The sequence below is a fragment of the Pleurodeles waltl genome, chromosome 1_2, assembly GCF_031143425.1.
Source record: "Pleurodeles waltl isolate 20211129_DDA chromosome 1_2, aPleWal1.hap1.20221129, whole genome shotgun sequence".
NCBI classification, from domain to species: Eukaryota; Metazoa; Chordata; class Amphibia; order Caudata; family Salamandridae; genus Pleurodeles; species Pleurodeles waltl.
In genome coordinates this window covers 327,007,423-327,022,769 of record NC_090437.1, presented here as the reverse complement: position 1 = coordinate 327,022,769, position 15,347 = coordinate 327,007,423, and the positions used below count along the sequence as shown (strand labels likewise).

The following is a 15,347-nucleotide window of genomic DNA, read 5'->3' as shown; positions in this document are numbered from 1 at the left end:
GTATAGTTTTGCTGTAGCCCTGAAAGGACTGGGTTGGCAACTACAGTACAGGGTGGGAGGGCTGGTGTTGCTTTTGAGACAGTATCCAGGAATAGCCTCTGAATTGTTTGCACTGGTAGGTGTTTAGCTGGTGGCAATAGGGAACAAGAGAACATGCTGTGGTGCTGCTGTCCTGGTAGTTCTATTACCAAATCAGCTTTTACTCTAAACAGCTTAGAATCATTTTCAGGACACATGCAAGTGTCCATCAGGGAGGCCTGTATGACTCCAGGAAACCCAAGTGATCTCATCCAGACATGCCTTCTGAGCATGGTACATCACGAACATCCTTTACCATTTGGGTCAAAGAACCCCGGAGGTCCTCTAGGTCAGCCGGCAAGACGTCGGTGGCCATATCCCATTATGTATGGGTGTTGTCTACCCAAGAGAAAAACTGCTTTAAAAGATCCAGGAGCAATACTAGCTAAAAAAAACATTCATTTCAATTTCCGAAAACAAAGTCTTTTTGATTCCTTATCCAGGGGATTAATTGGGAAAGAATGTGGATTGATTTTACTTGCTGAAGCTTGAGCAATCAGACTCACCTGTGTACGAGGCGCGCCAGGAAGTTCGGGTTGTCAGGCACAGATCTATGTCACCTAGTCATAATTTTACTGACTGGTGGGCAGGAGCATGGCTTGGACCACATTGCCAAAAGGGTATTGGTAACTGCTTCATTAATTACCAATAATGGCTCAGAAGTAGGCTCTCAAAGAATTTCGTTCATACATTTGCTTTTTTGCGACTAGTGGGCAGCTACAATTCTAGTGCTTCAGCTGCCTTCTGAACCACCACTGCAAATGAATAATTTTCCTCTGGTGATGGCCAAGTGAAGAGTCAAGTTCTGATTCAGGAGATTAATCTAGCCTGCTGGCTCTTTACAGCTTAATATAAAAATCTTTCCATTCTTCATCATCAGGAGAGTCATGATGGACACTGACCTTCTGCACTAGATCAGAATTGTAGCCAAAAGAGCATGAATCCTCAGCAGATACTGATGATGAGGCGGAGAGCTGGGACTGGAATCTGGTTGCATAGCCAAGTTATTCATTTTCATGTTTTCGTGTCACTACACAGGCCTGGAGCGAGAGCCTATGCGAGTAAAGAGTCGGAGGCCACCATCAGGATTAGATCATTGACCGGTGGAGTCAGCAATGGTACAGAACGAACCAGCATGGACTGTAGCACCAGAGAAGAAGCCACTACCAGAGTTCATACAGGCTTGGTATCAGGTCCCAAGGAGATACATGACGTCGGGGCTGGTCTGCTAGAGGGAGTAAACCTGGAGACCCCTTACAGGTCTGAGGGGCTATAAGGCAAGCAAGAGAGCACTAAAATTGCACCTCTAATCTGCAGCCTAGCCTCATTATTGGTCGCTGTTTGCTGCAGGGGTCAACAACATCCCGGAAAAAAATAGAATGCCCTGGACCCAATTGCAGGATTACTTTAGACCCTGGAGATACTGGGGGAATACAATCTTTATAATGATGTCCTTGCACCTTCTCTCTAGACTTCGAATGGACTTCTTGCGCTTGTGCCTAGACTTACCAGAAAACTATGAGCAGGAAGTGCACTTTTCTGGGGAGTGGCCTTGTGAATGGAATTAGACCCATGACCTGGAATGGGAGAGAAAGCAATGCTTCGATCGTCACTTCTTATGTTCTGCAATGTTTAATTTAGGTTCCCGCTCCCAAACAGCCTTAAGATGCATGACGGCACACCTGTTCCACAACTTAAAGGGTTATATAAGAAGAACAAAAGGGTGGCTAAACTCTCAATGGGCGCAAAACATGTGTGCCTATAGTACGAACATTATCTTTATCAAAAACTGTTGCTTCAAAGGGGGAGAAGGGGCCACCATACACTTCGCAAGGAAGCAACAAGCTTCCATCGAACTATATGACCAAACATGTAGCCAGCACGTGTTTCGTCGCTGTGGTGCCTTTACCAACGAAGTCCTAAGGACTACAATCAAACAAAATATATTTAAAATACACAAATGTAATGGAACCACCAACTAAAGCAATGTCATGCCCTTTACAAAGTCTTTATGGTCCATATATCCAAGTGCCAGGTATCTGTTAAGGTGAAAAATTATGTCAAGGGAGGCTCTCCTATAGCGATTACACACAATTATGGTGAGGAAGTTTGAATTTTGGGTTTGTGTCGGGAAGTACAAGCTGCTATTGAGGACATTGGCATTATGTTTTGAATTTGATCTTAACCCCCTTCAAAGACAATTACATATTTGACCTTGCACTAACACTTGATATCTTACATGGTATTCCTTGAACATAAAACATAAATATTATCACATAACAAAGTACAGAACAACATATTGATAAACAGCACATTTGACAGTTATTTACTGACGTAAAATTGAAAATATGTAATTTTTTACGTTTCTGAAGATGTGCAAAAATGAAACTGCATGGGAGCCCAAGGCAATAAGTAAGCTGTGTATACTTTACATTTCCATAAATTCCAATCTTCTTTTCCATAATTTCGACCCTTTCAAAGATAGTTGCAAGTTTGACCCTTCTCTAACACATGATATCTTAAACAACGGTATTTGTTAAAAAAATAAAAATTAAAAAAGAACCACACGAAGAAGTATAAGATGATGAGATGATCAACTGCAAATTTACCAGTTAGTCACTTACATAATATTGACAATGTTTAAATGTTTGTTGTCTGAAGATGTGCAAAAATGAAACTGCGTCAGAGCCCAAGATAATTAGTATGGGCCTGATTACAACTTTGGGGGAGCTGTTAATCCGTCCCAAATGTGACAGATATACCACCAGCCGTATTACGAGTTCCACAGGATATAATGGACTCGTAATACGGCTGGTGGTATATCTGTCACTTTACCGTCACTTTTGGGACGGATTAACACCTCCTCCAAAGTTGTAATCAGGCCCTATATCTTGTATATTACATATTTAATAAATTCTGCATAGAAAAATAAGCAACAATGGTGGATGTGAACTGTAGCAACTCACTGTAACAGAAAGATACCCAAATCACATTTAAATGATATTGACTATCCATACACTATAAAATATAATTAGTGATATAAAATGTTAGCCATTACCTTTCCAAACACTGTCTTGACATAAATGGGCAAATCTCCATGCGGGCTGCCAAAGCCTCCTACAATACTGAAGCCAAGGCCATCTGGTCCTCTGTCCAGTGTTATGGTTTTATACTGCGGAGGGCTAAAAAAAGAAAAATAATTATGGTACAGTACATAGGCTATTTTCTACAGTTCAATATTTTTCCACAGGTTCTTCTTAATCTAGACACAATACAGTTTATATGCCACCAGCATGTGCCATTCAGAATTCTTAGAATGTGTGTTAACCTTTGAAGATTGAAGTTTGTAGTGAAAAAAACCAAACCGGGTCAGAATGAATGCATGAAATACAAACCAACATTTCTAACTATAGCTGTTTTACCAAACAGTGGTTTTATCCTTTTCATTATTACATGTGGAACAGACCTATGTGACCTCAAATGCTATGTGGCCTTGAAAATATGCCAGAGCCTAATAATGGCAATATGTCTGCAATACAGCATATTGTATTACTGCTATTCTAAACACCAAGTACCCTTTATGCAATGCCATCAGGAGTATTCTTTAACTGAGCTGACAGGTGTACAATTCTAAATTTCGAAATAAAACTCCCCATTTGCTTTTTGTAGATGAACCAAATAGCAGACACTGTCTTTGACAGTAGCTCTAATGGGATTAATGTGTTTGGGTTGACAGTAGCAAACAAAGCATTTCCACTTTGCAGCATAACATGCTCTAGTAGTGAGTTTATGAGCTTCTCTGAGAATATACATACATTCCGCAAGCAAATCCAAGTAATCAAACTCTTTGACCTCAGGAGCCAGGTTGAGAGAATTGGGGTCTGGGTGTCTAACCTGACCTTGGTTTTGAGTGAGGAGGTTGGGCCTGTTGGGAAGCTTCTTGGGAGGGACTACTGAGATGACTAGTTGTGTGGTGAACCAGGGCTGCCGCGTCCATGTGGGAGCTACAAGGATCAAGTTGAGCGATGTCTGCATGATCCGTCGAACCAGAAGTGGAATGAGAGGGAGAGGCAAAAAAGCATAGGCAAATATCCCTGACCAGCTCATCCCTAGAGCAATGCTCTTGGATAGAGAATGTGGATACCTGGAGTCTTGGCATTTTGTGTTTTCTGCTGTTGTGAAAAAATCTATTTGAGGTGTTCCCCACTTCCAGAAGTATTTTTGAAGGACTCATGGGTGGAGTTCCCATTCGTGGACTTGTTGCTGCACCCAGCTGAGCAGATCTGCGAAGTCGCTGCTGTTCCTGGGAGATTCTCTGCCAACAAATGAATATGATGGTGGAGAGCCCATTTCCAAATTGTATGAGAGAGTTGTGACAGTTGGAATGACTATGTCTCCCTGCCCTTGTTTCTGAAGGTAGTATATTGCTGTAGTTTTGTCTATGCAGACTAAGACAACCTTGTGAATGAGCTGAAGAAGAACTGCTTTCAGGGCTAGAAATACTGCCTGAAGCTCAAGGGATTTGATGTTTTGGGATTGATGATGGGGATCCCACTGGCCCTGTACTGAAAGTTCTCGAAGATGAGCGCCACGCCTGTGTGTGATGCGTCTGTTGTCAGAATGATCGGAGGCACAGGGTCAAGAAAAGGCCACCCTTTCAACAGGTTGGTTGTGTTCCACCATTGCAGAGAGCTGTAAGTATGGCGGTCTAACAACACTAGATCTTCCTAGTGACTCTGTGATTGAGCTGACTGACAAGACACACTGCTGTAGGGGACACATGTGGAGTCTAGCATAGAGAACAATGGCAATCCAGGAGGCCATCATCCCTAACAGGCATATCACAGTCCGGACTCTGTAAGATGAATTCTCTGGAAACTGAGGGAAAAGAGACTGAAAGTTGTGAACACTAGCCGGATTGGCATATGCTATCCCCAATTCTGCATTGAGACTAGCTCATAGATAGGACTGTATCTTTAGAGGTTGAAGGTGGGATTTGAGAAAGTTGAGTGTGAACCCAAATTTGTGCATAAGATCCACTGTCATCTGAGTGTGACATTTGCAATGTGCTATTGTGCTGGCTTTGATGAGCTAGTCGTCCAGGTAGGGGGATACATGTATGTTTTTTTAGATGAGCTGCTACTACTGCTAACCACTTTGTGAAGACCCTGAGAGCTGTGGTTACTCTGAAAGGAAGAACCTTGAACTGGTATTGCTTGCCTATAATGGCAAATCTGAGATATTTGCGCTGTGCAGGATGGATGGGGATATGGAAGTATCATTTAGATTTAGGGCCTTAAGTCGTCTGTTGTACGCAGGGGATAACATCTTGAAGAGTAACCATGTGAAAGTGTTCCGCTAAAACGTAGTGGTTTAAAGGCCTTAGGTCCACAATGGGCCTGAGAGACCCGTCTTTTTGGGGATTGAGGGAGTACAGGGAGTATACTCCTGCTCCTTGGTGTTGCAGCGGAACTGCTCAATGGCCCGTTTGAGAAAAAGGGATTGTACCTCTTGTTTGAGAAGAAGGTGTCCTTGAGAGCTCTTGTGAGAGCGAGGGGGAATGTTTGGAGTAGTGGTAATGAGCTCCAGACAGTAGCCATGTTGGATGATGGAAATGACCCACTGGCCCAAAGTGATTGTGTATAGAAATTTGGAAGTCTTTCCCCGACAGGTGTGGAGTGGGTGGTGGAAAGACGTAGGTAGTCACTGTTTACATGTTGATGTAGAGGTAAGGATGGTGGTGCTCTTGCCTCTACCCGGGTGTTATTACCCCTACAGGCTCCTGTAGAAACCTTGTGAGTATGAAGTGGAAGGCTGTCTGGCCTGAGAGGTTGAGGCCTATGTACTTTTCTGAACGTGGGGCAACAAAAAAGTACCTCTTTTGCGGTATCTGTGTATTTCCTCAGCTTCTCAAGGGTGAAGTCCACTTGAGGGCCGAAAAGATGCTCCTTGTCAAAGGGCATATTGCGTCCCACTTGTTGTACTTCTGGTTTAAAACCTGAGCATCGAACCCCGGCCTGTTTCCTTAAAAGTATGCTCATGCTCGTACTGATACTGCGTGCAGCTGTGTCTGCGGCATCGAGGGCACATCTTATTGAATTATTACTGATTGTCTGCCCCTCTGTGACAATCTGTTGTCCCCTTTTTCGGTGCTCATCTGGGAGATACTGGAAGGGCTCCTCCATCTCATCTCAGTGAGTCCGATCATACATCACAAGTAAAGCTTGTGAGCTGGCAATGCACCAATGATTGGCTGCTTGTGCAGCCACTCTTTTACCTGTGATATCAATCTATTTGCTATCCTTGTCTGGCTGAGGAGCATCTCCTGTGGAATGAGTATTGTCTTATGTGTGTGTACAGAATCTGGCAGGACTTTTGTTTTTACGTAAATTGGAACAGAGGGAGCAGGTTTGCATTTTGTGTCTACTCTAGGGGTGATAACCATAGAAAGGACTGGTTGCTTAAAATTTTTGTCTGCATGGCGAAGCATGCCAGGAAGCATGTGGAGGAAGTGTGTATCCCTATGTGAGGACTTTAGGGTATCAAAAAGAAAGTCTTGCTCAACTGAGTTCCTGTGCAGCTCAACATTGAGGTTGCGGCTGTTCAAGCTATTACCTGCTGGTAGGATGTGGCATCCTCTGGCGTTGAGGGTCGGGCAGGGTATAAATCTGGATCTGTGGAAATCATGGGATCAGGGTCATATGTGTCCCATGGATCTGGGTCCTGCTGTGTGTCACCCAAATCTCCCCCAGTGAATAAAAGGGAACCCTATGGTGTTAAATCTCCTGCAGTAGGAGAGAGGCAGGTGAATGAGGAGGGGAGAGGAGTGAAGGAGCAGGGGAGGAGGTGGAGGAGAAGGGGAGGGGGAGCAGTAGAAGCAGGGGGTGGAGGTGGTGGAGAAGGCGTCTGAGGAGGAGGAGGAAGAGGACAAGGCTTGTGAATAGTAGAGGTAGCCTTGTCCTTAGTCTTCTTTGGAAGTGGTGAAATATCAAGAGCCTCCTGAAAGTGATGGGGGGAAGTAATAAAGCGCCCTGTACCCTCCTGGATGTGGAGGCAGTGCTGACGAGCGTCCATGGTCTCCAAAATGGGTTCAACGGGACATGGTGTGGCAGAAGATTGACTACTGTCTTTCGGCTCCAAAGATCTTGAATCCATAGTTTTTGACTCTGTGGCTTGGTGTTGGTGCCGAAGGTTAGATGGAAGTAGCGACACTAACTCAGACTGAAGATCCTGAGGTTGAAACCGAAGACAATGTCTTGGCAATTTTCAGTGCTGAGGCAGAGGGCAGGGAATCCAAGACTGTTTTACGGAACCGGCCATTGTCTGGTGGCAGTGGTGGTCCGACGACAGCTGTAAGGGGCTTTCTTGAAGTCTTAGAAGGGGCATGAGGGGCTACAGTACTCACGGGCTGCATCGATTTCACCTCGTGGCTTCAATATCCTACTGAACGGTGGAGTCGGAGTCCTGGATGAAGAAGGCCTGTTCTGGCTCCTCCTGGCCGTGCTCCTCCCCAAACTTGTCCGGAGTGTCTTCTGGAGTCTTGTGTGCCATTTCAAGTTGACAAGCTCTTTGTTCCCAAAGGGGGTTTTCTGATCTGAAGGATCTGCAGGCATCACAGGTGGCTTCTTGATGGTCAGGAATAGGCACAGGTTACACACCAGATGTTAGTCGGTGTGTGGGAATTTTGCGTGGCACTGAGGACAGAATCGAAACCGCGTCCATTCCATCAGCACAGCATAGTGGTCGGCACCACTTGCTAAGGTAGGCCCGCACGGGCGAGGAGCCTTGGAGGGTGTGAGGTCAGTTCTCGAAGTGATGGAGTAAGACAAGAATGAGAATGTAAGAAAACACGATTGAAAACAATACAGTCGATGGAGCAAAAGATGGATAGAAGGGTTACGAAACTGGAGCAAGGGGAAGACAGAGCAAAGAGACACATGTCCAAACTCGAAGCCAGAGAGAAAACAATGCAACAAAGGAGTTGATGCCCAGGAACATTATCACCGAGAAGGAGTCACTCGATCCAGTGACGCAAAAATGCTTCTTCAAGGAAAAACAACGTGAAACACACCAAACCCAAAACTAGATGGCAAGAGAATGCAGAGCATGTGTAACTACAGCTACACATGCCATTGAACATAATAATATAAGTACAATTGAAAAGTCATGTGGCAAGGATGCAGCTATCCTCCATCAAGTAAGCAAAGATTCACTTATTCTAGCCTACATCCTGATCATGTTGTTCTTCAATATTAAGCAAAATTATGTGCCATCGCTTAAAATTCCTTTAGGCCTGCATAGCAGTTTGCAATGAGGGGTTCTCCATTTCCACGAAAAATGTGTACCTCTTAGTGTTATCTTGACCGTTAGAGGAATTCCCTCAGTCATGACACAAAACCCGTCTTGTGGGAAGGTGCAACACTGGGCTCATGAATATATGCCTTTTAGGATTTCTATAGTCATTCCTAATGGAGACATCTCATCAGTACCAAAAATGTTACTGCATTTCAACTATCTTACTGTTGATATCACATAAACATTAACCTCATGCAATAGTCTGAAACTATTTTAGATTTACATACTGTGCATTGTTAAATACTCTAATGGAACACTACCTTGTTGTTATTAATAAATTGTTTGGTGTATCGAAATACTCGGTCTTTATGAATCAATGTGACATTAACCCACAATCTGAAGAGCTCCACACAAACTTCAGACTGCATTTATATTAATTGGATTCAACTGTGCATTTGTTGCTGCATCTTATTGGACGTACACAAACATCTGTTAAAAAATGAGCCTACAAGTGGCCCGCTCTAGGACAAATTACTAAAATCTAGTGCAAAACAGTTGCAATGTAGGCAAGTTTTGGGATAGGGTACGTATAATGACTTAAGGAAGTAACAAGCTTGGGCATATTAGTTTATTATCTCAAACGGATTACATTTGCTGGAGTATATTCAGCCATTGCTCCACTGACATCCTAATTAATTAATGTTCAACTGCAATCCAGATCTAACTGTCATTTGAACACTGGATTGCTGGGAGCCTTATTAATGCCAATGGAGTGGCAGACGTCCAATAATGTCTGGTACAGACCTTCTTTTCCAACATATCAATCTATGGCTTGCCATCTTCCGCTTTTAATTTCAAAGATACTGCCTTAATGGACAGCATGTTCTAATAGCATTATAAGCTTTCAGCCTCATATATACAGGTCTTCCAAGGCCTCTGGTCTTGTTTTAGGTCCTCACTTGTGGCTCAGGCTTATATTGTGAGTAAGGGTCTTTAATATTCGGTATACTCCTCAGTAGTGAGCTTTATGCTATAGAGCAGTCAAAAGTTCAGTAAAGTATTTGTACCTAGCTCCTTTAATATACGCTAAAAACTAATCACAATAAAAAAAGTTGTCAAATGTATTCATTGGACATAAAAAGGAATTTTCAATTAGTAAAGGTAGCTTGTGTGCATTAAGGAACAAGAGTTCAGTTAATAAAAGTGTATTAGGGTTTATATATAAGCAATATTCAGTTATGTCGTACTAGCTGTCATCCAGGTATTTATGTTCCTTATAGCCGGTTCTGACTCTCCTATAAAACACACTTCAACTGAAGCCAAGGGAGGCAATGTCCTTTCCCTTTTAGTATGTACATATGTATGAGTTTTGGCCAAATGGCCAGAAATCTGCACAATTTGAAGAACAATACTTGAGGTAGGGGGACTGAGATATTTACAAAGCAGTTTATGAATTTGGGTGACACAATCATTTTGATACGAGATCTCCTACCGATATAGACAACAGCAATTTCCCACACTTTTCACTCTTCTTTAATTCCTCTCAATTGTGGCCTCTTAGCTGATTTGCATTTCTTTTAAGTCCCTATTCATCATTAAACCTAGACAACAGACATTACATTGTCATTCCAAAAACTCAGATCTCCCATGGACTTCTCTCGTGTTTCTTTCAGCAGGGAAAGCGATTACCCGCCCAGGTTCTTATTGAGATAAAAGTCAACACATTCTACAAGACTCACAAACATCCCGTTGAAGGTGGCCATACCAAAGTGGAAGTGTTCTCAAATGCTTTTCTAGGCACAGAAGAGTAACCTTTAACACCACTGATATAGAATCTGGAGCACGTATTTTTGCCACAGTTACTGCTGTGTCTGTGGATCATATATGCATTGTGGGACAGTCTTGCCATTTCACCAGGTGTCTCACAAGACCAAGAGCAGAGAGCAGAGAGGCACTCGCCATATGCATCCTGACAGTTTTTCCTTTCTCAGCACGCAACCATGCCCTTCCTCTTTCCCTCCTTGATCCCCCTACTCACATAGTGATCTTGCTGATTTTCTAGCAGCTGCAAGAGAGACACCTTCTCCAAGGGCACTGTTTACTCAGCAGTTCATCTATCCCCTTAAAGAGGGACTGTGACCCTTCATTCCAGCTCACCACAAAGCTATGTTCATTTCTAGGTATCCACATGCTTTGCTTTGTGTGTTTTTGGCCAACCCCAGAAAGTTGAGTATTTTTGTTAATTAGCCATTGTGCTAACTGTCGTTCATGCCCAATCACCTTCTCCTTCCCATATTTTCAATTTCTCTTAATTCATTTTTATATTTATTTCCTTTTATTACAAGTACTCAAGCTACCATTCAATTATTTCATTAAAAAGCGTGGGCAGGGGGGTTACAGGAGGCCAGAAAGGGCACATTCAATGATGAGGCACTGGAAAGGGGTAAGGTCATATCCTTGGAAGACTATGGATATAGAGGATCAATGGGTGGGTGCATGTGGACAAAAGATTATACAACATACATTTGGTAGCTTGACAACAGAAAATCCTACTGGAAGGCCTCACAATCCCTTACTGTAGAGTCTAGTAGTGGTGCTCACACATTCCAAACATGCCTGTCGTCAAACATGTATTCAGGGACAAGCGAGTCTATCCCAATATACTATCACAAAGAGATGATGAACGGAGCACTCCTTAAATAGTTACTTTGAAATCCTAACTGTATATATGGAATCCAAACATAGTATCACAGAGTATCATGAATGTTCATAAAGTGATAGGTGAAGATAGCGCAAATATGTAGTGGTTCCAAGACTAAGCTATATCAGTTATTGATTTTAATACAAACATTTACCAAAATATGAAGCAATAACTATAAAACAAACAAACAAAAATACATAAATATCACAAAAATATCACAAACACATCAAATAAAAACATACATGCCACACATTTAACATAAACAATCTAATCCAATTAGAGACAGAAATTCTTCCAAAAGGAGCTTAAAATCCAAACACCAAAAAATCCCAATCAGTTCATAGGAGATAGTGTTGAATGTCCAATCAATTAACTTCGGGTAGTAAGATTTCTTGTTCTCCAGTGTAAGCAGATTGATTTGCAAATTTCCGATCACATTCAGCCGACACGTGTTTCGTCCTGTGAAGGACTTTATCAAGGCTGACAAAAACAAATCATATCATTCTTTGTAATCACTTGTTTTATATTACTACTTCAACTAGTCTCAAACAAAATCTTAAAGTCAAAGTCTATGATCAATTTCCATGAGAACCACCACATGCACGTGAAGTTGTTAAAACCAAAAATAAGTGTAATTATCGTGACTCCTATATCATATTGCCACAGTTGTCCCATCAAACACATGAATAATAGGGACAAACCAACATTCCAAATTTTACACACTATTGTTTCTATTATTGTATTCCAAGAAATATCGTCATATTATTTTAGTACCAAAAAAAAAAAAAAAAAAAGGAAATAACAACTGTATTATATTCATGCAGGTTAGTATCGTTAACTTAAAACTAGAGAGTGAATGTCATAAGTGTCTAAAAAATCAAAAACTCAAAGTGATCATATGAGTCATGTATAACATAGCCCAATTTGCATCTCCCAGGTGGTGAGGGATTATTGAATAATATACCTTATCTTCCTGTATTCAATATATACTATTCCAGTAATAGTTGCCCAATTAAGAGCCGAATAGCTGTGCATCTGTAAAAGAACATAGTAGATCTCCAATGTACAAAAGACCAAATCACATGTAATGCACACACATTGGTCAACCTAAGTACTCCACTAACCTATGTTCAAATGTCTCTAGTCAAAACGTTCCGAGTTGGATGTGTTAAGTTGTAATAGTATAATCGAGATGTGGCTTCCGCAGTTACTTCAAAAGTCCAAACATTATTTTTATCTGCAACATATTGTAAGATAAGAAAAGTTTGTAAAAATTAACAAAACATTAACCTCCTGAAAATGCAGCCACAGCGACTAATTCCCAATCATTACAAATATCCAACAAGTACACACATATTAATTAAATAAACCCCGTATCTGTGAAGCATTTAGCCAAATGTCTCTTACCCTGTTGCTGCCGAATCCGACCGTAATTAAGCGCCCTTCCGCATCGCTATCGAAAAACCGATTAACTATCGGACTCGTCCTTTTATGTTTGATAAACATAGAAGTAGGACACCGATATGTATACGCCTTCTATTGTTCATCTAACTAGCCAAATGGCCATAGCAGAAAAGCGGCCGCCATCTTGAAATTCCAGTCGCATTAATTTCAAAGTTGCCACACCACAACGTTCACCAATTTTACAAAGACACATAAAAAACCTCATCAGTTCCCAAAAAGAAGGGAAGTCAATTACATAAGCTAACAACGACATTAGCCCAACTACTCCATTATTTATGTACTCCTGATTATAACAACCGAGTTTATGCGCGTACCCACGGTTAATTTGACAACAGAAGCGCCATCTTGAAGGGATTCATAATAAGCTCACTAGTGTGCTAGTTCTCTAATGCAGAGCGCCCCTCTTAAATTGGAGAGAGGTGCAACCTGTATATTTGCACTAATAAGCAAAGTGTTGATCTAAATACAGATCCACCTTTATATATCGAGTCCTATATGATGTAAAATCACAGCTTACGTCATTACCATTCTGGAAAACAAGAACCCAAACCGGTAAAGTTGAGACATGTTGTAGTAGAACATTATCACAAAATGGAAAATGAAGTAAAGCTCTATATAGTTAATTATTTCCTTATAATTTACTCCATATATCTATAGAAATCTCAAGACCCCGGCGCACACCCAGAAAACGCAAACTGAACTATCTTATATATTGCTTTTGGTGTGCTTGTAAAAAGTTACATCAGTGCAGTCAGCCTTGTTAGCCTGTGTTGTTCATGCAGCAGGCAAGTAGTCTTATAATTGTGCACATTAGTAGATGTAATAGTGTGTCATGCAATTTCCAGGTGCACTATACTACAATCTGTAGTGCACATCCCCAAATTTGTACTCCGCTGTAACAATGTCATTGTCACATACAATAACGGAGCAAGGATATCTTCAATGTTTTTACAAGAGCATATAACATCATAAAAAATGATACATTTCATGATCTACATTCATCCCTAATTGTATGCTCTTCAACCTTAATATCCATCTTGATTCATTTTTTCGGAGTTCTAGTTCTCGATTTCCCCCTCTGGGATGTGCTCGTGTCTGGCTGATACCCATGTATTTAAACATGGGAACCTCAACTGTAGAGTGTTCTTTGAGCACATGGCGCACTACTGGAGATAGTGTGTCATTATTTCTCAAGGCCCGTACATGTTCTTGGATCCTCTCCTTTAAGGGTCGGATGGTGCTCCCTACATATATTTTCGTGCATTTGCATATCAAAATGTAAACCACATATCTCGTATTACAATTGATAAAATCTTGTATCTTATATGTCTTACTGCCATTAAAGTTGAAAGTCAAGGTCTTATGTAAAGCCAAATGGCAAATATTGCATTTACTGCAATTGAAAAAACCCTTTGGTTTTTCTGGTAACCACATAAGTTGTTTATCTTTGAGAGGTGGTAAAAAGCTCTTGCAAATTTTGTCCCTGATGTTAGTGCCTTTTTTATGAATCATATGAGGTTTGTTAGATAAGACATGTTTTAGAGTGTTGTCAGTGTGCAGGACATTCCAATGTTTAAACAAAATCCTATCAATGTCCTGACTGTTTTGACTAAAAGAAGTGCAGAATGATATTGGTCTTTTTGATGTAACATTCTTTTTACACTTGTTAATCAAAAGTGACGATCTTGGCAGCTTGTTAAGTTTACCCCTTGCACTGTTCAAAATATGTTTAGGATAACCTCTCTGGGTAAATCTGTTCTCTAATTTGTCCAATTCTATCTCGCAGAGTCTGTTATTGCTGCAATTTCTCTTAACCCGAACCATCTCACCAAAAGGGATGGCGTTGATTTGTGTGGATGGATGGGAACTGTTGGCATGTAACAGTGCATTGCAAGCAGTCGATTTGCGATGTAAATTCGAATGTACACAGTTGTTTTCTATGAATATTTCCAAATCCAGGAAATTAATCCGGTCCCTACTATGTTCGTACGTCATTTTGATATTGAAATCATTATTGTTAATGTGATATATGAGTTCAACCAATTGAGATTCATCACCGGTCCAGATCATAAGTACATCATCGATGTACCTTCCCCAAAAAAATATGTGTTCTGTCAGATTCGTGGGACCGTTAAGCCAAAGGTGTGTTTTTTCAAAAAGACCCATGTATAGATTTGCATAGGAGGGCGAAAAGCGTGATCCCATCGCTACCCCCTGTGCTTGTCTGTACCATCTGCCTTCGTGAACGAAGACGTTGTTCTAAAGTATGAACCGAATCATGTCTACTAGCATATTGGTATGTTCCAAATATGAGGCCAATCTGTTGGCCAAAAAATGGCAAACAGCTTCCAGACCTCTATTTTTCGGTATACACGTATAAAGAGAGCTAACATCCAAAGTCACCCACATCATTTCCGGGGACCACGTGATGTCTTCTAGTTTTACCAAAACATCTCGTGTGTCTTGCAAGTATGATGGAAGGTTTTTCACAAAAGGTTGTAAAAAACTGTCTATATATTTCGATAATGTTTCAGTCGGCGAATCTATTCCTGATATAATAGGTCTACCAGGAGGTGCTGTCTTATGTTTATGTATTTTAGGAAGTATGTATATGCAAGGTGCCCTAGGATAAGCATTAAAGATGTACTTATATTCAGCATCAGAGATAAGGCATTGTGTTTTCCAATTATGCAGTAGTGTGTCCAGTTCTCGAACGATAGTAGACAAGGGATTATGCTTTAGTTCTATATATGATATGTTGTCAGTCAGTTGGCGATTGATTTCATTAACATAGTCTGATCTATTTAGA

The 15,347-nt window shown here is 41.2% G+C and overlaps 1 protein-coding gene across 12 annotated transcripts in view; it reads right to left on the bottom strand.

Annotated features, from left to right (window-relative positions):
- The window catches only part of MPDZ (multiple PDZ domain crumbs cell polarity complex component), a 1,044,214-nt gene that overhangs the window by 4,080 nt on the left and 1,024,787 nt on the right, over nt 1-15,347 (bottom strand). For all 12 annotated transcript variants that reach the window (XM_069238948.1, XM_069238974.1, XM_069239000.1 and 9 more), the window contains one exon: nt 3,137-3,260. In XM_069238948.1, the coding sequence (XP_069095049.1) occupies nt 3,137-3,260 (124 nt within the window). The remainder of the gene's footprint in view (nt 1-3,136; nt 3,261-15,347) is intronic.